This window comes from Trichogramma pretiosum, unplaced genomic scaffold (genome assembly GCF_000599845.2).
Source record: "Trichogramma pretiosum strain Unisexual culture from Peru unplaced genomic scaffold, Tpre_2.0 scaffold114, whole genome shotgun sequence".
NCBI classification, from domain to species: domain Eukaryota; kingdom Metazoa; phylum Arthropoda; class Insecta; order Hymenoptera; family Trichogrammatidae; genus Trichogramma; species Trichogramma pretiosum.
In genome coordinates, this window is record NW_019640798.1 from 198,824 (window position 1) to 221,444 (window position 22,621).

Sequence of the window (22,621 nt, forward strand, 5' to 3'; positions counted from 1 at the left end):
ACGACCAGCTATAGAATCGAAAAGAGATTACTTTCTTGAAAAAAAAGAACCTGCCTAACTAGCTGTAATGTCTGTTGAATCGTTAAAAATAATTCGTATTCACGATGCATCTATTAGTTAATTGACTATTTATTTATTTTTTATTTAATATTTACTTTATTGAGGCTAAGAATTTAAGTCCACCGTAGCCCACAGGCAGCTGCGTAGCCTCCCGGTCAACAATAGGGGACCCGGGCATGAGTACCACATACATTTTTGATTATTTTTACAAGAGAAAAAAGAATACATGTGTAAAAAAAGAAAGAGAATACAAATAAATGAAAATAAAAATAAAAAAGCAGCCAATGAACACAGATAGGTCAGCTGACTCTCTGAACCTCCAATAAATTTTTTGCGCAAAGTGCACGGAATGTTCTGCAAACATAATGTTTGAATGAATTATAGGTACCATCGTTTTATATACAATTTATGCATTTATTTATGTACAGTTATGCAGTCTATAATTGCATTCAGATGAATAGTCATTGTTTTCATCAGGTATGATTAACAAAAATATCAAGGGAAAGTTTAAAAGTAGATAATGTAAGACATAAATAACATTAGACAATAACATGTTGAAAACAATTAATATGAAGTATAATGATTTTAGAAAAAAAAAATTATTTGACAAGTGTTCATCGTTAAAATGTGTATTATTGAACTAAAGTGTGTACAACGCAAAAATCAGTACTCAACTTATATAAATATACACTGCACTTCGATGCATATATTTATATATGCAAGCACTAAACAATTGGTCTCTAAATTTCGTGAAAAATCACTTTTCAAAAATGACGTAGTTAGATATTTAAAACATTTTTTCCTCTCCTACTGTCTCTCTTAAGTAACATTATTCAAAAGATTTTCATTCAACATGTTTACTATTAACATTGTAATTATAAGAAAAAAATTAACATCGATGTAACGAATGCGTGCATGTAAAATTCTTAAAATTTAATTATACAAAAGTATCCTCAAATCACAGAATGAGTCGAGAAATTTCTTGCACACATTTGTCAGTACAATACAGTATTGAAAATACGAAACCACGACAGGTTTACAAAAATAATTGTTCTAAACTTGCTCAGCGACACGTCAGATCCAAGAACATTGTTTTTAATATTTTATAACTGAACAAAAATAATCTTTGAATATTATTATTTTAATATTAAAAGTTTACAAAAAGTGTAATGCAACTGGTGCACTTGTTTGAATTTAAGAACATATTCTGTTGTTAAATGTAAGTAATCTTGATTAGTCAGAATAATTATGAGTTATAAAATAGTTTCTGCAGATCTTTGGCAAATTGAAGCTTTTTGCAGAAAAAAAGAGATATTAGTTTTTGTACATTATTATTTATAACAATCGTGCTTACTATGAAACGTTTCATGATCGTCAAATTATTACTAGTATATGAAAAATTTGTTCCATAACACACAAGCTCTTTTTGAGACTCAGCTGTGTTTTAAAAGTACACAATTGCAAGCTAAATAGCACTGGTCAGTAATAAAGTGTTCAAAAATAAAAAATTATTAAAGTATTTTTGTTGTAAGTTATTCTCGTGTGCTAATAGCTAAGCATATCATAAATTACATTATATACATTTTTTATAAGTAACAACATTCAAAATTTAACGTTCGTAATTAAATTATGAATCTTGGCATAAATATTTTGAATGTATACATATGAATTTGTATGAAAATATGTAAAGAACATTGCACATCCCCTAACCAACATATTTTAGCTTTAGAATCTGCCTCATGCTGTACTCAACATTATAATTTTTTTCAAATAAAACTCAAAAAATATTATACCATCGAATTATAACATAAACTAAATATTTTTTTGCAATATCACACGCAGTTGAAAATTCAAATTTATTTCATAGACGCGTGAGACTATTTATAAACATAAGTATTATAACTTATATAGCTCATTTGAAAAATCTGCCAAAAAACATACTAAATATCAGTCTCTAATATATAAAATATTAGTTCTAGTACAGTTTGTGTATCCTCACAGCCTTGTACAGCTTTTTGTAAGACTTGAATGAGTTCATTGTCTAAGCTATTCATATAAATCGGTGGTAAACGCACTCCCTCACTTCCAGCCTCATAGCCCACCTATAAGAGATATTTTATTGTAAGTCAAGAAGATACTCGAAGATAAATGTTTACATACGTTATCGGGATGTATACTAGTTCGAACAGCAATTTTTGTAAGTCCAGCATTAGCTAACAAATCCAGTAGTTTCACAAGCGCTGCACAGGTAGCTCGAGCTATGTTCTCCGACAATTTATTTATATCCACAGGATAATGCATACCAAAAGGTTGATCGTCATCCGACTAAAGAATAAAAGTCATTGAAATAATTATACTCTTATGATTTTTTTGAAAGATTTTATCTAATTACCTTTATGATAAATACTTCAGTCCATCGTATGAACCGACTTGTTCCCGCAAAATTAATTCCATTGTGCACTCTGATAGATGGAATCCCATCCATGGGTTTTCCATCGATTGGACTTTTGATACTATAATGTTCAAAAAAGTTATTAATAAAACTTGTGAAGATTTTAGATAAAAATTTTTAAGTACAAATATTATTTACCCGACGTTAAATTGTACATCATTTTCGACCCATTTGATATTAACAGTTTCATCCGGTTCTTCAGCCCCTTGTTTACCGCACCCAATTGTGAAATCTTGCATATTTTTTAGTGCAGCTTTCAAAGCTTCCATTTTTTCTGGCATGATTTGAACCATCAAGCCATCTTCTAGAATACTTGAGTTTGCCGTTAAACCCATCGATGATTTCAGAGCTCCGTTAATGACGATAAAACTCGCTCCGGTTACTGTAAAAATTAGAAATTGAAAAGAACAGTCGTAGAATCAAAAGTTAAAAAGTTAAGGTAATTTTTTTACCATTTCTTGGTTTATTTTGAATGTTGATTGCTTGTGTTTGATAGGTACTTTCTTCCTCGGAGTTTGTTTGCATGCATACCAAATGAGAATCAGCTTGGATGCTGAAATTCGCAGCGAACGACAGGACGTGATCATTCGAATTGTTTAAAGCTTTGAGCACTTGATTGTAGCGGTTTTTCGGAAATCTAACGTTGGTAGTTCGACCTTGCACGTGGATGGTCAATCCCTGCACCTTAGGCAAAGTGTAGGCGAAGTTTCGGAAATCGGCTAGAACTTTCATGATAGTGTGGCCTATTTCAAAGTACACAGCCTCTCTAAAACGAACTGACATCAACGGGCATGGATAGTAACGATACTCCGCTCCTAGTCGTAAAACAAGCCTAAGAGGAAATACTTTGGCCCAAGGAGTTTCCCATCTATATTGAGATATATATGATAAATTAGAATCTTGCGGTTAATGATAAAATGTGGACATATCAAACAATCCTCACCTGTGTACGAGTAAACCAACTAAGAACGGCGCGGGGGGAACGATTATTTTTTGCAAGCATTGCAATGTTTGTCTAATAAAGAGAAATCCAGCATGTTCTCGAGATCCCAGCAAATTTCCAGTTTGATGTATTGACATACCATATTCAGATATGGTGTTACCTTTCAACGCGTCATTATAAATCTGGTTAATATGCAGCAGAATATCTTTTGGTACTAGGGCTTCATCTGGTAAGACTTCGACGAGGAAAACTAATTCATCTTGACCAACACAAGCTAATCCTTTTGTAGTAACATTCCAACACACTTTATCAACGCAACAATTTACTGAAAAATAAACAAAATGTTTATTAAATTTATGATCAGAATCGTTCATAGTGAATATATCTTTAATACTCACGATTAATTATTTTTACATAAGCATATAGATTTCGATTTATTGCAAACATAACTGGAGCTTCGCATTCATTTTTGAGAGAATTCTGAAGAGCATCGGGGTCTGTCGTTTCGTGATAAGTCACCTCTAACAATTCAAATAGTATTGAAATTTTTCAAATAATCACAGGCATGTCGATGATTTTTCTACGATATACTTACGTCCTCTGAGTATCGTTACGGTGGGTGGATAAACATTGGCTTCAGAAGGTATGTAGCTATTCGTAATTGTATCCAGTGGAGGACAGTTGGGCCTTTTCGATGCCGAAGCGGAAAATTCGCCTACTGTTCTTCTGGAACCGGACTTTCGGATCGGTGGATTCCAATCCCAAGCGGTGTCGAGTTCTGTCAGGTCACACCCAGGCCTTATTCCTGTTTTTTTCAATTTTAGAGGTACGTGTCAAAACCAAACAAACGGGAATGGATCACAAGGGCCCGAAGTGTCGAGAATCGAGCGACACCCCGGGGGGTTAAAATTATAATAGATAATCGTGTTTTCTTTTCTTACAAACTAGAGTCGGTTATACTTACAGGAAAATTAAAGAAACTCAAAAGGTCAACTCAAAATCGTTAAAATTCGTATAAACGTGTTTGTATGTGAGTATTCGTAGGTATACAGAGTGTTATGTGGTTATATTCTTGTTCTATGGTGCACGACATTATAAGTAGCGTTATTTTAGCGGTAAGAAATGAAATTGACGACTCACCATCGCTGAACATGACCGATTTTGGACCCTCCCTTTTGCTCGAGCTACCCTCTCGTTTGAGAACTCCGACTGGTACCATAACCGTAGGGGGCGGAGGTAGAGCTCCGGCCAGCTGTTGTAAAGGTGGTATGGTTGAACAGTACTCCATTGGATTATTCGGATTAGGTGGTCTCCCCTGTAACCATTTGTCGAATACTCCAAAACTCTACTTTTTCATTTTACCATATGCTCTGATAGCGGGTTTAAAAGTCGTATTTTTTTTCTTTCAATTGTTTACTCATGCGTCGTTAAATCGTTTTTCTACCTATTATTATTATTATCGAACTAGTTGTCTTAATTTTCAAAGATATTACAACTCAAATCAAATTCACGCCGAGGAAAGTTCACTAATGTACATTTTAATTTACAAAGGTTTCAAAAGATAAGTTACTGTAATTATTGTCTCTTACATAGTAAGTTCATGCTTAACCCAATGCAATGAGATAGGAGGTATTCAACAAGTTGTTACGGGTTTATAATTATGTGCTTTCTATAGAAGCTACAAAACTGTGTTTGTGCATAAAAAATACTAAAAACTATGATCAGTAGTGCAATCATACTTGTTGACTTGAGTACTTACGATCGGGGAATTGATACCGATGTTGCTGTTCGAACTAAAACCTGCATGTTCTCCGGATCCGTTGTCGCTTTCAGCTGCAAGTGATATTACTTTTAAAATACTATTAAAACAGGGAAACAATTTTCAATAATATTTTTCTGTCCATACCTTTGGTCAAAATTTGGTGACACTGAGTACACACTCGAGAGTCTGCGTTATTTAGATATTCCAAGCGATACTTCATGCTGCAACATTTATTGCACAAAACTTTTCCACAAGCTCTGCAGTGATGTCGCCTCTTCATGACTGTAAATTTAGCTTCACATAGCATGCAACTTGGTGCCTCACTATCGGGGATCCAGAATGGAGGTTGTTTTCCAAGAATAGTTCTAGAATCTATTGACGAATTGCTATCGGAAATCGCAGGTGATGGAATTCGGCCACCAAGGCTACATTCACCTTCCAAATCCGATGGTATTTGACTATTTGAAGCTGCTGCTGTAAAAAAACAAACAACAAAAAATCATTGATAACTAAAAATCTTAATTTAAATGAGAACCGGAATAAATTCAGAAAATTATTAATTTTACCTGTTGCCGATGTATCCGCATTACTGGCAATGTCGAGTGTTTGAGGTCTGCTCGGTTTGTTTGGATCATCTTCGGTACTTTCTGCAGAATTTTCGGTTGATCTTTTCGATCTATTTTGCGATTGACTTGGTCTACCAATTTTTTCATTAACGTCAACGTTTCGCGTGACAGAAAACCTCGAGATCTTCTCGAAGCTTCGTACTTTTGGTCTTACTGCCGGTTTCGGCAGGTCCATGGCGTTATTGATATTCTGTTTACTTTTTTCTTTGTCACTTGGATCGGAGTTGTCGAGCCCTGAATGAGTCGTTCCGGCGCAATTAAAATTGTTATCCTCTTCGGAATTAACGTTCGAGTGACCTAGCTCATTTTGGGTTTCGTCTGATTTTGCGGGCGATATCATATTGCTATTCTCTTCATCTGTTGTAATCTTATCTTTTATTAATGGATCTTTATTATCTACGCTTACGTCATTTTCTAGTAGAGATGATTCGTTGTTTTGCGAATTTTTTCTAGCGTGTTCATCTACTTTTTTACTCTGTTTTAATACATCAGCATCATTGATAGCTTGTACACCTGCTTTACTTATGGTTGGCAGGTTGGAAGGAAACTCCCTCGATACCTCACCACTGGAGCAGCCTTCACTATAATCAATTACAGGAAACTTTTTTGCTTTTTCTTGAAGATCTTCTTGAGGAATTTGTGGTAGTTCACCTATTGTTACGGACTCAAAGATTGGAGCCTCGTTGGCATCTTCATCTTCATGGGGCCTAGTCAAAGCCTTTGGTTTGTTAGTTTCTGCACTTCTAGTTGAGTCTACGTTTTGGTACATAACAGATTTCTCATTTAGTATTTCTTTTGCTTCAAGGTCAGCTAAATATTTATTCAGTTCTTCTTCAGACATATCATCAATTGTTGTAAAACCAACAACTGATCTTGGCTCTGGAACTGAAACTGAGGTAGAACTTGACTGAACATTTTGAAAAACTAGTTTTGTACTTGTACTTGGATTTTCACTAAAAACTGCACTAGAACTTGTAATTGAATCTACGATAACATTTGGGTCACTAGGTTCAGTTTCTTTTAAATTTAATTGGTGAATCATTTTCTCTGCTGATGTCTCAACTTCTGAATTAGTGTTGGAAAGATTGTCTTCACTACCAATGTAAATGCATTCATACACATTCTTTTTTTCCAATGGTGGCAATGACTGAGCTTCAATGTTCATATTTTCATAAATATGTTGACTTTCAGTATCTTTCTTCTGCGGCACTAATAAAGTGGTATTTTCTTGAGTCTTTGGAATATCTGTTCCTATGTAGACATTTTCATATACATGTTCCGGTTCATCCAAAATATTTCTAACACTATTATCAACATTTTCTGTACTATTTTCCCCCATTATCAATTCTGGAAATTCTAATTTTTTTTGTTCTGCATCTGTTTTAGTTTCGTTCACTTTTTCTATTACACTAGGACCTACTTTAACAGGTAGCAAAATATTTTGATACTTTGGAGGTTCAGTATTATATCTTATTTCTGCTAATATATCTTCATCCTTTACCGTTAACAGATCATCTACAGAAAACTTTTGAGTAGTATTACTATTTTGTACAAAATTGCTTACATGAGAATCAACTGTGTTACTTAATCCTTCATTTGGTCTCATTAGATAATTAGATTGCATTCCTGGAGACTGATTCATAGCATCTAGACCATCGAAACTACTTATATTAGGGGTACTCAAATAATCATAATTATGAAAATTATTACTATTACCAGGATTTACATTAGGCTGGTTTAGTTTTACATCGTAGGTATTGTGTTGCAAATTATCATCATTTGGCCGCTTTTGTAATAGTTTTTCAGATATGTCGTTGTGAATTATCAAATTTGTTGGATCGTTTTCTTCTACGTGTACCCAAGGTTTAGGGTGAACCTTGTTGCCACTCGAACCATCGTGTGTATAAAAATGATTTATGGAATCTAAACTATCCGCTACGCCATCCTTAATCAAGCTATCTATGTTACCAGCCAAAAATCCTTGATGGACCTCGTCATTGGTTAAACTAGGACCAGCTACAATAGCAGAGGCTTCTGCGTTGGCATTGTGTAAATTTGGTATTGTTTGCTGAGGATAACCTCTCAAGGTACTACTTGGCATATTTGACTGGATTCCTGCAGGATTTGCAGAATTAGTCTGCGACTGCATTCTACCTGTTTGATCTGCAAAACAGCAAAGAAAAGGCGAGTTTTAATTCGTGACCACCAATGAGCGTAATTTTAGCATAAAGTTACGATGCAATGTACCATCATTGAATTCGAACTCATCAAGAACATTGTCAAGCTTGTCCATAGTCAGAGGACCGTGGGAGAATCGACCATCAACCTGTGCAGTAGCAAAATCGTGCGTGTGTGTTTTTGTTGTCTGTTTTAGTCAGGTACATGAAATTGTAACGTCTTCCTCAGTGACGTGTGTGTACGTCATGAGCATCTCGCAGCTACATTGACAGGCAGAAGAAGAACAACGGCAGCCGAGACAGAGAAGGAGCGAGACAGAGAGCAGCAGTTAATAACATCGCGCTCCGCGAGTTTTAATCACGCAGAAATGATTTTGTTGCGAGCTGCAGAGCCCGATGCAAACGTTATTAATGAGATAGTATATGTCGTATTTATACCTCGTGACATCAGCTGTATATAGGTGTGTGTATGTAGGTAGCACGACGACGACGACGACGACGAAGCGCGCGAATGTTGACCCAAAGTCCCTCTCTTTTTCTCTCACTTTCGCTTTTCAACGGGTTCACGCTTGCCGCTCGCTGATTTTTTTGGGTCGAATCAAGCACCTTTGTTGTCGCGATGCCGAATCAGCTCGTCGAATTACGTTGTTGTCGCGCGCGCAAAGAATACAGATACGATCGCGAGAATTTAGATGTGTGCGTCAGCGCTCGAGCTACAAAACCAAGTTTCACATATACTACGTGACAGCAGCAGCAGCAGCAGCAGCAGCAGCAGTAGCCAGCACTAAAGTCGAAAGTCGCTCGTCGTCGCCGAGTATCACAGCGCCATTATAGGATGAATGACGAGAGACGAGGAAGAAAAAAAAGCGCAATTTACAGTTGCAAGAGGAATGCGAATAGCAGCAGCAGCAGCAGCAGCAGCAGCAGTGGTCTGGACACGGGCACTCACTACTCCCATGCTCTGCTGCAGCAGGTCGGGGTAGAGCAGCAGCAGCAGCGGCGACGGCGGCGGCGGCAGCGTTGGTGCACAATCACACGCTCATGCACATACACACACACACAGACACTCAGATCATGAAAGAACAGAACAGAGAGAGACAGAACTGTGCGAGCTGCGGACACGATCGTGAACTGGCTGCACTTGCACACTGGTGACACTGCACGCATATATATGTAAAGAGACGAAAAATATATCTATCGAGTCTGTATCGTGTCAAACGGGTGTCGCGGGTCGTCGTAAGGACGATTTTGTAATATAACGATGTGTGTCGTTGTGCAGCTCGACTCGAGAGGATGACGCGGCTGATATACAGTACAGGTGTATTAAATACGACGCGACGGAGACCGCGACGCGCAGCAGCAGCAGCAGCGGTCGATTATACGTGCGACGAGAATCAGTTGTTATTATAATTGAATCGAGCGAATTCGTATAGTAATGATCGGTGCAGCAACGGAGAGCAGCGAGTCGACAGCGACGCACGAGAGCCCCACGAGACACGACGATTGACGATTATTATTATTATTATTACTGTGTAGCATACAATCACATCGATACGACACACACAGAGACAGACGAGCGAGCCGCGTTCGCGATTACTGAATGCACATTATAATTCGTACAAAGCTCTCGGCAGTTGTCGCAGCAGCAGCAGCAGTAGTCGTGCAGTCTCGTGCTTACTTATGTGTGCCTGCCTGTGCGGATGCAACACTTTTTCAGGCCGAAGCAAAGTGTGTATACATATAGGCATGCGTGTATACACACTGTAACGGCTTGACAGGCCTTTTATTTGCCCATATAATGTCATTATATACATAAACACACGCGCGTCAGGGGCAGCAGCTCGTCGCGCGCGCCATCTTTTGCCGAATCGACGTAAGACGCTCCGAAATTATTACGAAGCGCGCGTGCGAATAACGATCCTAACGCACGAGGTTTATAATTGTCGTAGACGATTTCACCGAATTTTATTTTATACTATCGCGGCCGATCGCGGCAAATCGTGACAAAGCACGAGTGCAGTGCGGTGCAGCCGCGGCAGCTATCGCGCTCGAGTTTAATATAATTAGAGCCGCAACTGCTGCACTCGTGCAGCACGCCTTTGTCCGACACGCGGCTCCGGATAAACGATAAATGCGAAAAATTATTGAAATTCTGCTTGCTGCGATTGCGTAACTGCATCGCGGGTGCCGATCATCGTCGTGTTTCGCGGACAGCAAAAAAAGTACTCCATTCTCGATAGTCAAAGCCATATCTGTAATTGTCCAATTTGTTATAGAGTAACCGAACTGAGATCGTTGCGATCGGTTATAGACATTAGTTACGAAGCCGATCAATCGGAACGATTGACTCGATGGCTTTTTTTTCTTTACCCTGATTGACGTGACACGACTCTGCGTTATAATCTCTCTGCGCTGTTTTTGGCGCTCGATAAACGCAGCTGTGCGTGTTCGCCCGATCAACGAGAGAAAAAAAAAGAGAGGCCTTTAATCGCGAGATTGTTCGTGTTTGCATAAGGTCGGAGCGCGATGATAACAAAGCAATATAGGAAATTCGGGATTTCCGAATAAACGTTTGCTTAAAAGACTGACTCGTTTTTCCTTTTTTTTTTTTTTGCTTTACTTATTTTCTCGTGCCTGACAATTTTTATTCATCTTCGCGCTTATGACAATTTACAAATGCTGTGATCAATTTCAAGAGTTTACATGTATAATCGTGCTTTTTTTGCATCACTAAATCGAAGGGATAGTTTTCATTTTATTATTCTGTATATGACGTACAGTAATTCTATGATAGATCACTTCGCGCGCCTTCGCAGCATTGTGTACCATTTTTGCATAACAATATATTACTCTTCATCACATTGTCATACTCGTAAAAGTTTTCAAAAAAATCAACAAGAAATAATAGTTATACATCTACGCACATTTTTAAACCTATAACACAATTATATATTTACGCTCAGATGTCTCTAATAACGTGATTATTACACTCGTAGTTTAATTTTTTTTTGCGATTTAACTTTACATAGAAAAAAACGTCGATTTATTTATAGATTCTCAGTAGTACAGTCAATATTGGTCGATTGTTCCTTTTTTAAGATTATAACTACACGATTGATTAATGTAATATTTATTGGGATCTGAACGCGTTGGACCAATGTTGCGCTTTTCGATACATATTTTATGCAAAATTTTTACGAAACTTTTCAAACAACAGAAAAAGGGTGACTTGACAAATGTACACTATTCAGTGACGGTTATTAGTACATCAAATTTTTTTTTTTCGATTATTATTTAATTACAAATTTTGATTTTATTACACTATAAGATGGATATTGGTTCCTTTAATCTCACTTTTAGTTTTCTGATGTCAATATTCCAATATATAAAGATTACAGATTTTAGAACATCAACAGTCTTTGGTAAAAAATAAAGAAAAGCAAATTTTTAAGCTCTCGAAATCGTGGTCCAAAAATTGGCCGTGCGTATTTATTTGCAACATCGATACTGTTTTAAAAGAACGGGCATTTTTAAGCGTCAAAATTTTGTTACCTAAATCATCAAATGCTATCTTTGCTATCGTCCATCACGAATGCTTGGATGAGGGTTTTGTCAATTTTTGTCAATAATTTTTTTTTTTAATAAACCAAACTGTAAGAGCTGAAATGACCAATACATCTATTACATGTAGTATACATTTCATAGATTGCACAGTTTGAAGATATTTTTTCAACTTTCACATAAAGTAGAAATTAAAAATATTGTTTAACTGTAATATTATCACGTGGAATGATGTTTTATTTTTTTGCAGAGACCTTATATTTTGGTCGAAAATTAAATTTGATTGTATTTTTCGAGATATGCAAAAATATCGACGTGCGTATTTGCACAACAAAATTTTTAAGTCTTTTACAATACAATGAACAATGTTTCATAATAATTGACTTGCACAAATTTTTTTAACATTATTTATTTGCTCAACATAAGCTCAGTTAAAATTATTTAACTCATTCATTACCTATTTATTTCAAAAACTATTCAAATGATGTGTTTTTCTATTGTACACATACACGTGTTTACTGATAACATAATTTATACATTTGCTCATGACTAAACTATTTATTGGAGATTTACAAAAATGTCAAAATACTGTTACCTCGTGCACTCTGGGGCGCAGACTTAAAAACAATGCGTATATTCAGTCGAAAAACGACAGTTGGTTTTATAAAATATTACAGAATCAGTTGCCTCATAAAAAACAGTTATATTTGTGAAAATTTTTAATTTCTTCCAATTTTCTGACAATTATTTTTAGTAATCAGAATGTATAACAGTTAAATAAGTAACTAGCCATAATGAACTACACGGAGTACCTTTGAACTCTTTGGTAATTTGCGAAAATAAACATGATTTTATAATATAAACTTTTTAAAATATAAATTTTGCTTTTAAAAATCCATATACATTATGCTTTCATAATCATAAAACTTCATAACTACTTTTACGTTCCTCTTATAAATTACATGATTTTTTTTCATCCATTCGTAACAGATGCGTTTGTAAAACTTTTAAAGTACGTTCTTTTTTAACAAATTATTCAAAATAGAGAATCATCAATTTAATAATAATATACTTATAATATTTATGAGCTGAACAATTTACAATAACTTTTTAATCTCGAAAAAAATTGTTTTCATTAAACTCTATGTTATTTTTGACAAAGAGCGCAGAAAACTTAGCAGTCTTTCGTGCTTAGCTTAGTAAATTTTTTTTTCACAAAAGTGAAATATTCCATTTACTTACTATTAATAGCATATCGATAGCACTTCATTATAATTCATTTATGTTTAGTATTGCAGAAAATAGTGCGTTTAATAGCAACGTAAGTAAAAGAACAATGCATTACTCAACGATGAAATACTCAGATTTGAATAAATGGTCTTGAGAAGGAATACACTGAAAATGCTGAACCGGGAGCTCCTTGTGGAAAGAGGAATGAGTCTCGAATTCGTCCGAAATTTGATATGTCCATGAATCAGAGCGTCATAAGTCTGGAAATCTATAATAAAAAGTATTAATCTTTAGATCTTTATGCGTAAATTTACTGCTGTATTTTATCCCAACTTATGAATTTTGTGGTTTTAAAATGTATGAATAGATTCATTCAACCTGGTTAGACAATGTAATTATCAAGAAATAAAAACCAATGAATTTAATCAAATACCAAACAGATAAGTTAGCCCTGCGGTTGATTTGAGTTATATTTATTGACATTGAAATATCATTTTTAAAATCTCCTATATCGTTGTTAAATATCGTGAAAGCTTGAGTAATTAAAAAAGCGTTAGTTGCTGATTAATTTTACAAATTAAAAAATCGTATACTTTTATATACATTTTCTTATCTTTGAACCGATGCCATTGTTTGTAGGACCGAAAACATATCCAAATATGCTCCATATTCACTGAAATATATTTTCGTAGTATCTCATTTTAATAAATAAGATTATTTGAATATTTAAAAATATCATAATAATTCGCTTCTTTAAGTACCCAATCGTTTTTCGAACGTTTCAGAAAAAAATACTCTCAAAAAAGAAATAAATAAAATAATCAACGGTTTTAAAAAATAACTCACCTCATAGGATCTTCGAAATAGTCCGTTGGTACTTGAAATAAATCTGGGCAAATATCATTTTTAAAAATAAATTCTTGAAAAGTGATTTTTGCTGATACTGTTGGGAGAATGGGAATATCAATTTTAACAGGAAATCCTGGAGGTAATTTCATTAATACAAATTCTCTCAATTTTTTAAAATGCTTAAAAGGAGTAATAACTTCAAGTACACTGAGTAGCATATCTACTGTCAAGGGGAAATCTTGACTCATGGCTACAGTTGCTTTAAAAGATTTACTACTTTCTTTGAATACTGAACTTCTTCCAAGTATCGGAAATTCACCAGGTGGTGCTGTTATATATTCTTGCCATGAAAGATTAGTTTGTGGAGGAGGACTTAATGACGTTCTCCTCATAGTATACTGAAATTGAAGTTAATTTTATATTGGGCAATGATAATATAATAAAATAATAATATAAAATTCTACATTACCTCCCCATTTTGAAAACTTTGGGATGAACCTTTAGTCAAGGATTCCATAACTGCTTTATTTTTTTGAAGATCATCTTCACTTAAATGTTCTCTTCTCTTTTTACTTTCGAGCACCATACCATTAATTTGGTAAAAATCTGCTTTGAATGGACCAACCATTTCCTAAATTTCATATTTTTACACATTTAAAACATTTATAAAACAAGTTAAAAACTAATTTCAAAGATTTCCTTACCTTTTTATCTTCTCTAAATATCCAACCAGTTTGAGATCGAGAAAATGTTATACCTTTTGTTGACATTTGTGCAGCAACGATGTCACTTGACATTAAAATATCCACCTCATCCTCAATTTCTAATTCAGTCTCCTATAAAAATTTCAATTGATTGTAATGCAATGCTGATTATTTACAGAATTGTAGATGAGTATATAGATTATGCAAACCTCGTATCTAACTCTCTGATAAAGTTTTGCTTTATTGTCAAGGACGGTTAGAGACTTTCCTGGTTTCTTATCACCATTAAAAATAAAAGATATGTCACCTCGCTCCCACCGCATATCATTAAAATCTACTAGTGTTGTGTCCATTCTAATAGAAGCACCTTTTTTATGAATTTTACAGATGTCTGATGGGAGTATTCTTGAAACTAATGGCACTGTAAATCGAAGTGTAATATAAATTGTAAATATTACTACAATGTACAGATATAACAGTGAGACAAACTTACCCCAGCTTTGAAAATCCCATTTTAATTCCATATAAAAATCACCTATTTCACGTAACGCTGATACTACATTTGGTCTTCTTTCTTCCATCTGTTCTCTCGCATGTTTTTTCATCTTTCTTACCAAAAATGATACTGCAATCAAATTAATACAATGATGACAAGCTGTTAGCTTAAAATTTTGCACATGATTAATGCTTACTGGTTTGACGATCTCCATAACTTATAGCTTCAGCCAATGGACTCCATCCAGCCAAGTTCTTTACTTTAATTGGGGCTTTATGGTTCACTAGCAGTTGTATACAATCTGAAAAGGTTACGTTTATTAGAAAAGAATAATTTGCAGATGGACAAACTGAAACAAATAGATATGAACGATGATTACCTTTTCTACCTAACATTACAGCCAGATGAAGAGGGGTATTGCCTAGAAAATGATACAAATTGAGATTAGTTATGACAGCGTACGCTGATGAAAGTATTGAAAAAATGTGTCAAATACCATGTACATCCTTGGCCGCAATGTCATAAGCGTGCATCATGTTTTGAAGAGTTTTGCAATCACCCTCAAAAACACACTTGTGCAGGGGATACTGTTCCGTTTCTGCCATGATTTTGACTGAGGAACTGAACTTGTTACAAGAGTAAAGCAGCAGCCATTATTTAGGTCGATAACGTACTCATAAAGTTTTACTATAGTCAATCAATTCAACTGGGATTTGCACTCGTTGAAAACCACATTATTATCTGAGCTATAAAGTCCAAGTGATTTCATCATCAGCAGCAGCAGCAGCAGTGATCCCAGTCGATTGTTGTTTGTTGTTGTTGTTGTTGTTGTTGTTGTTGTTGTTGTTGTAGAAAAGTGTCGTCAAGTCGTGGTCGATCGGAGTCAGTTCGCGTCTGCTAGGACTTTGCATGGTGCGACTAGACTAGAATGCGACCCCGTGTATAGATACAAGTCGTTGGCTCTTCCTCTATAAACACGCAACGCGCAAACTGCGCCGACGAGCGTGATTCAGAAAAAAGAGAGAGCCTCTTCCTCTCTCTCTCTGGGTCTGAATAATGGCCAGAAATAAAAATCTCCAAAAAAAGACTCGCGGGCGAGTCAAGGTAGCAGCAGCTCGCGCAAGAGAAGTGTCACTCGACGAGCGCGCAGCACAGCAGCAGCAGCAGCAGCGTGTGCTGGCTGCGTTACGATATATCCGCACGCGCGCCTATACGATTATTGCCAACGCTGGCAAAAAAAAAAACCAACTGCAACCGACTCCGTGAACTGCTGCTGGCCGCGATACATCATATAGGATGGTAAGTGTACGTGACTGCGCGAGAGAGAGAGAGAGAGAGAGCGACTTGTAGGATGCCGCTGCCGACTCTAATTTTTGGCACTCGCGCGCGCGATGAGCTCAGCAGCAGCAGCAGCAGTTGTTGTTGTTGTTATGACTTATACTCCCGCAAAACTGTGTAGGCGGCTCGTTTATGCGCGACGTTGCGTTGCAATAATAATATGTATGTTAATTAATTGGGCAATTGGCGCATGGCTAAACGACACACACACACGCGGGGGCATCGAAGGAGACACTATATGTACTCGTCGAGGCCGAACGAGGGCCTCTCTCTCTCTCTATCTTTGTTGTTTGGTCAATCGTCAACGTATTACACACGCACACACATACGCGAAGGACGTCGCAACGGAGGCCGGAGGATCGTCGTATTTTATATTAGACTAGCCGTCGCGACGTTATACTCGTCGTCGTCTTTCGTCTTTCATGCCTCTCGCGACGACGGCTTCGTCGTCGTAGCAGCCCGCTGCAGTACAGTACGTCAGCCCGCAATAAGGAGCAGCTTAGTCGCCGCCGTCGCTGATTGTCACTACGTACGTCACTGCGCGCATGGTTGCTGCTCGCTCGGGGCTCTCTCGATAGTACGTTATATAGTATATAGTAGGTATAGTATAAGTCAGTCAGAGAGGATCGCCGCCGCACTGGAATTCACTGTGCTTATTATATACGCTGTTTTTCGATTCACAATCGCGTCGAGACGGTAGACAGGCGTGCAGGCGCAGGCTGTGTGCGACTCGTGCTACTACCACTACTCGGCTGCGCGATCGGGCGTACGATATCGCGGGTTATATAGTAATACGCCTCGTACGGACTCTATCACTATGTATATAAATCGCGGGGGATACGTGTACGTACGATATACGTACACTACGCTACTCGACCTGGAAGGTGGCAAATGCCACCTGACGGCCGAGTGCTCGCAACTACTATACACACGAGCTGCTGCGCTGCCGCCACCCCCAAAACCCCCTTGCAACTAAGCCTCCGCGTGTAAAATGCAGCGCGCGGCACATACAACGTAAAAAGGGTTGGTACACGTCAACGCATCGGCCGCGATCCGCGCAAATGTAGCCCGGGCATTTTTTGAGCTACGTTTTTAATTAAATAGTGTAGATGTATCAAATGGATTACTACTCGTTGGGCAGCAGCCGAATTTTCATCCGAATGTAATAATATCGTATGACAATAAACTTTGATTCGCGCAGCCGTTTATTTTTAAACGTAATATAGAGAACCGACTCTTCGATATCGATCTTCCTCCGTATAGATACGATTCGTGTGTATACAGAAAATTAACTCGAGCACGCAATGCGAAGCTTCTTCGACTTTTCCAATCAAATATTCAAATTTCCCTGAAACGAGAAGTATCCCTTTGTATCGCGCTCGAATTCTTTTCTCTCGTCTCTTTTAATTATTAAAAATACGATACTCGCTTTTCTCGTACGAGCAGATAAGTGCAAATTTCGCTCGTTCAAGAAAAAGCTCTCGTCGCGGCGATGATAAAATATTAAGAAATTATCGAGAGAGGAGAGGAAGCAAAAAAAACAACGAGGCAAAACATTCAACGTCGCTATCGGCCTATATTTTCAAAAAAGTCAGTGGAAATTTATCTGCCGATGATAATCAATTGCTCGACTGCACGTGCAATACTATACTAGAGATGACTCGCGCGCGCATAGTGTCGTGTGTGCACGCGTGGAAAATGAGATAGAACGAACAGAAGGAAAAGCGCGCAGAGCTGTAACAACGGAGCACAGTTTTTTAGCCGAGGAGATGTTGAATTCGATACGTAGTACAATACGTACATATAAATCGATGCGCCTCTTGAAAACTAAAACGCCCCAGCGCTATAAAAACAAAAAAAAAGAAACGATAAGCTATCCTATAGGCTATCGGAGATGGCCCATACAAATTATTCAGCGATCTGTGCTGCTCGTCGAGGCGATAAAGAAGAATTTTCGAGGCGACTGCCGCTGCTTCTGGACGGTACTGTATATGGGAAAACAAAAATAGACTTGAACTTTACTCGATGCGCGAAATTCAAGGACGCTGATACATAATTTGTATAATGGTTCCACCAATGAAATTCGTATGGCTATCCTTTAGATACCGTATATCTATCGAGAGATACACCCGATATGAATTCGAAAAAAATGAATTATATATTGGCCCCCTGAAAAATCCCGGGCGCACGTTTGTTGTTTTAAAAAAAGTATCGAGTTGCCGAAACGGTAACGCAATATCCATGGATGATAAACGATTTTTTCTCTTTTTTTTACATCGAATTCAAAGTGAAATATATGCGTGTGATAACTGCGGCACGCGCACGAATTGCTTAGATTTTAGTGGGATTATAAGTAAGTCACAGCTACGGTGTAAAAATAAACACGCCTATGGGAGATTCCTCGAAAATTCGACCGTAAAAAAAAAAAAATAATAATAAAGAGCCGACGATTCTGTAGAGTCATCGAAGCTCGGCATAAAATTCGCGGCATCGCAGGCACGTACATATATTAGACTCGTTACCGCTATATAGGGGTGAGTTTACGTTTTTTTCGCGCGATAATCGTAAATTCGGGCGCGCGCTCGTGAGACATATACGCACACGTGCGGCGGCGGCGGGCGGTAAAATTTCGCGGGTAAAAAAATTTTTTTTTTTAGATCACAAAGACTCGCCTATTCCGCGCGGTGACGTATGTTGCACGCGCAAGACGTTTTTTCGCGCCCCTGCGCGCAATCCATATTTTTATACATTATTATATGCTAGAGTAAAAAATAAAAAAGGGCAAAGAGGGAAGAAAGAAAAAAATGAGTCGCATACGAGCGCAGCGCACAAGCATCAAATCCATCACAGCTGTCGGCGCGCGCGGGCGAGAGGGCCCCCGTAGCAGCAGCGGCAGACACACGACTTTCCAAAATAGTCACGTAGCAGCGCGGAGGGATATTTATTACGAGTATCTGCTGCTGCACTTGTCAACCTAGAGGCTGCTGCTGCTGCACATGCTGCGGCACCGCTGCGACGTGTATAATAAGTTTTCACATGCATCTCTCTCTCACACACTTGCCCGCAGAGATAAGAGCAGCAGCTTGTGTGTGTGTGTGTGCGCTGTGACCGCGTTGACCCGTGTGTGCCACCAAGTCTGCAGCAGCAGCAGCAGCAGCATCAGTAGCCAAGCTTAGTACGCTATTTCTCGCGGCCGGTCACTCGATAATTCCCAAATAGATTATGTATGCTTATAAAGCCGCGAGAGGCAATTGGACGCGCGTCTCATTTTCAATTTATTCTGGCCGTGTTTGTTCGGGTACATAGCTCATAAGCTCGTCTATGTCGCGCCAAACCCTTTGCCGCGTGCACGCAGCACGCATCGCGTCGTCCGTCCGTCCACGCGCATATATGTATAAAATATAAATTGCACGCTTTGATGAAACGCTTTTTAATCAACTCGTAATATCAGACTTGCCCTCTTTGACACAGTATTTCTCAGTTTAGATTTTTATTTCCTCCTCCTTTTTTTTCATCTTGCTTACATCGCAGCAGCAGCGACGACGACTCCTCTCTCTCTTACATACTGATAAGACAAAAATACGTGCGTGTATATAATAATTTTCTTATGAAATTTCGCCAAGCTTTCACATTAATACATAATACGTGCGCTTTTTTTCGAGCGGCGCGTGTATCGACGAGTGTGTCGAAACGGATCGTCGTCGTCGTCGTCGCATCGTTCCGAATTTATAAGCATCAATTTTTATATTAATGAATTAAGATGTCTGCTCTGCTTTACGAGGCTACATGATCGAATCTCGGGGAGGTTTTTTTTCTTTCTTCCATTTAGATTCCTTCATAAACCGGAGCTTTACGAGCGTCTGTCGGCTGAGCTGAAATTTTGGGCAGATGTTCCTGGGCTACTGCTATTCGTAAATATAATTGTGTCATCTCTGGCCAGACACACGCGCGCGCGCGCTAGTAATGGCTCTGGCACTCTCAAGGCTGTGATTCTATACAGCTTCTTTGTTCTTCTAAGTTCACGTGCCTTGACCGCCGATAGATCACAGCTCAATAAACGTTTCGATCTCTGTTTCCATTCGATCGGCAGTACAGTTAATAGTAGTACAATCGAGTCGATGAAAAATTCAAGTGTCTCGATTACGTGGAAACACGTTTGAATTATGACTCGGAGTCTGCGAATTTTCGCCTGTCGCGTGCCTCGATGGGTAAAATATAGGGGATCTCTCCGAATTTCGACTGCGAAAATCGGAATATTATAGCCAGAATAATAGACGTATTTACAGCAACATCTCCTCGGCGAATTATGCAGTCTTACGGTTATCGGTTAATAATACACCCAAGCTCGAATCAATCATCACGATTGCTCGTTATACGACTCGCGCATAGAGAGTCGAGCTTGGGATAAAACATTGCCTCTGTATCTTATCTATACATATATATAGTATACGTATAGAGGCATGTATACAGCATCGGCAGCATATCTCGTATAGATATTCCGAGAAACTTTCGAGACGGGGTATATTATTATAATTCGATTCGAAATATTTTCAGCGAAATATCGAGCGACGAGATTTTTTTGCTGCAGCCCGCAGTAGCAGCTCTTAGTATAGTAGCTCTCGGTGGTGAGAAGGAAAAACGAAAAGAAGAAAAAGATATTTCATTCGTTTCGCCGAGGTAAACGTACGCCGGGCGATTATCCTCTCCTATTGCGCGCGACGATGGTAAATAAAAAATAAAATAGAGCGTCGCGGAGAAAGCCAAAAAAAAACCCAAACTCTAGGCGGTATAGCTACAACAACAGCCGCTCTATTGCACGCGGCCGAGGAAAATGTCACTCGAATTCGTAACAAAAAAAAAAAAAAAAAAAAAAAAAAAAAAAAAAAAAAAAAAAAAAAAAAAAAAAAAAAAAAAAAAAAAAAAAAAAAAAAAAAAAAAAAAAAAAAAAAAAAAAAAAAAAAAAAAAAAAAAAAAAAAAAAAAAAAAAAAAAAAAAAAAAAAAAAAAAAAAAAAAAAAAAAAAAAAAAAAAAAAAAAAAAAAAAAAAAAAAAAAAAAAAAAAAAAAAAAAAAAAAAAAAAAAAAAAAAAAAAAAAAAAAAAAAAAAAAAAAAAAAAAAAAAAAAAAAAAAAAAAAAAAAAAAAAAAAAAAAAAAAAAAAAAAAAAAAAAATAGAAGAAGATGAAGCGCGAAATATGTGTGTCGACGATGGATAGATATATGCGCCTTTTGAGATATGTATTTCGTATTATGCTGATTCAGCATTGACGCGTCGTGGCCATATTATACACACACACACTGCACGAGAGTGACTTTCTTTCGAGGAAATGTACGGAAGGTCTTGAACCTCCGGCGAGTGCACGAGTGCAGAGCACATTTCGCCGCGTTCAATCGCATCTCCGTTCTCGCTCGCTCGCTGCATATTATTATCACCGAAGACTTTTGAACACGCGCAAACATCGGCCTCCTGTATAACGAAGCATATCTGAGCTGCTATTTGTTCATATTCCAATTATACAAGAATATCGATGGATAAATACGGTAGCTTGAAAAATTAGCGCTGTATAAAACAAAAACAAAAAGAAGAGAGAAAGAACAAGAGAGCCCCTCTGATCTAATGTGGCGAAATTTTCATATTATATTATTAATTAACGATCCCGGAATGAGGGGGCCGACAGCAGCAGCAGCAGCAGCATCGTTTTATGAATCACATTGAGTTATTATTGTATTTCCCTTTACAATTGAAAACGATTATTTTTAATCGCGTCGTAAAACGTTGCTGGTATTACGCATGCGGCCCTGATAGCCTCGCGGGTAAAAATTGACCGTCGTAAATAACACGACGACGACGACGATGATGATTTTTCGCCGATCGCGCATAAGCGAAAAGTCCGCGCAGACATAATATTATACATTATATTATGCGTAAATAGTGCACCACTCGAACAATTGCAGCTGGCGTATTATGTACGCGCAGATTTTCGTCACTCGCTCGCTCTCGGCTCTTATTTTATTTATTTTTTTTTTTCCACTCTACATTTAATAATTCGATTCGAGTTGGAAATCTATATTACTGACTCATGACGATCATCGTGTGGCGAGCTTATCGTCGTCGAGCTTCGGCTCGAGTCGCATGCACGACACGAGTACAGTAGGTGCTGCGCTTAGAGAAACTGCAAAAACTGCAAAAACTGCGCGAGGGGGAAAAAAATTATTGATTCAACTTTCTTGCCGGTCAAGTATCGTGCATAATATTATAAAAAAAAATACGACTTTGATGGAAAAACGCGCTTGCATTTACAAATCACCGCGAGCAGATAGTCGCGCTTATCTCTCGTTACGTGAATTTTTTTCTTCTCCGCCACTGCGGAGAATTATTCCTTCGCGTATATGTGCATACGTTAATGGTCCTTGTAGCGATTTTCG

At 37.6% G+C, this 22,621-nt stretch overlaps 2 protein-coding genes across 8 annotated transcripts; both read right to left on the minus strand.

Annotated features, from left to right (window-relative positions):
* Positions 1-673: 673 nt before the first annotated feature.
* Positions 674-9,613, minus strand: LOC106658453 (zinc finger FYVE domain-containing protein 16). Of its 6 annotated transcripts, XM_014380445.2 has the most exons (15): positions 8,459-9,612; positions 8,091-8,281; positions 7,560-8,006; positions 5,784-7,490; positions 5,362-5,691; positions 5,215-5,288; positions 4,596-4,770; positions 4,051-4,260; positions 3,854-3,976; positions 3,456-3,780; positions 2,965-3,380; positions 2,651-2,894; positions 2,453-2,573; positions 2,221-2,385; positions 674-2,162 (listed from the first exon to the last, which is right to left on the minus strand). In XM_014380445.2, the coding sequence occupies exons 2-15, from the start codon at positions 8,134-8,136 to the stop codon at positions 2,001-2,003; spliced, it is 4,545 nt and encodes a 1,514-aa protein (XP_014235931.1). In that variant the 5' UTR covers positions 8,137-8,281; positions 8,459-9,612; the 3' UTR covers positions 674-2,000. The 6 variants fall into 6 exon arrangements, with proteins under 6 accessions (XP_014235931.1, XP_014235930.1, XP_023314243.1 ...); XM_014380444.2 differs by having other exon boundaries at positions 5,362-5,688; positions 5,784-8,006; positions 8,459-9,613; XM_023458475.1 differs by having other exon boundaries at positions 4,051-4,233; positions 5,784-8,006; positions 8,459-9,613.
* A 3,036-nt stretch (positions 9,614-12,649) lies between these two features.
* On the minus strand, positions 12,650-16,937 carry LOC106658344 (ankyrin repeat domain-containing protein 13C). Of its 2 annotated transcripts, XM_014380247.2 has the most exons (10): positions 15,357-16,937; positions 15,240-15,281; positions 15,057-15,161; positions 14,858-14,989; positions 14,574-14,785; positions 14,365-14,496; positions 14,130-14,291; positions 13,658-14,058; positions 13,415-13,484; positions 12,650-13,079 (listed from the first exon to the last, which is right to left on the minus strand). In XM_014380247.2, the coding sequence occupies exons 1-9, from the start codon at positions 15,463-15,465 to the stop codon at positions 13,421-13,423; spliced, it is 1,359 nt and encodes a 452-aa protein (XP_014235733.1). In that variant the 5' UTR covers positions 15,466-16,937; the 3' UTR covers positions 12,650-13,079; positions 13,415-13,420. The 2 variants fall into 2 exon arrangements, with proteins under 2 accessions (XP_014235733.1, XP_014235734.1); XM_014380248.2 differs by lacking the exon at positions 13,415-13,484.
* Between the last annotated feature and the right edge of the window lie 5,684 nt (positions 16,938-22,621).

What these genes read in the sequence shown, in the direction of transcription:
- LOC106658453 (XM_023458469.1), bottom strand. Translation starts at nt 8,136, where the DNA reads ATGGACAAGCTTGACAATGTTCTTGATGAGTTCGAATTCAATGATG. An exon ending in TGAGTTCGAATTCAATGATG is followed by an intron (nt 8,007 to 8,090) that starts GTACATTGCATC and finishes GCTGTTTTGCAG; the next exon opens with ATCAAACAGGTAGAATGCAG. An exon ending in TCACCAAATTTTGACCAAAG is followed by an intron (nt 5,289 to 5,361) that starts GTATGGACAGAA and finishes TATCACTTGCAG; the next exon opens with CTGAAAGCGACAACGGATCC.
- LOC106658344 (XM_014380247.2), bottom strand. Translation starts at nt 15,465, where the DNA reads ATGGCAGAAACGGAACAGTATCCCCTGCACAAGTGTGTTTTTGAGGGT. An exon ending in TGCGGCCAAGGATGTACATG is followed by an intron (nt 15,282 to 15,356) that starts GTATTTGACACA and finishes ATCATTTTCTAG; the next exon opens with GCAATACCCCTCTTCATCTG. An exon ending in AAAGTTTTCAAAATGGGGAG is followed by an intron (nt 14,059 to 14,129) that starts GTAATGTAGAAT and finishes CTTCAATTTCAG; the next exon opens with TATACTATGAGGAGAACGTC.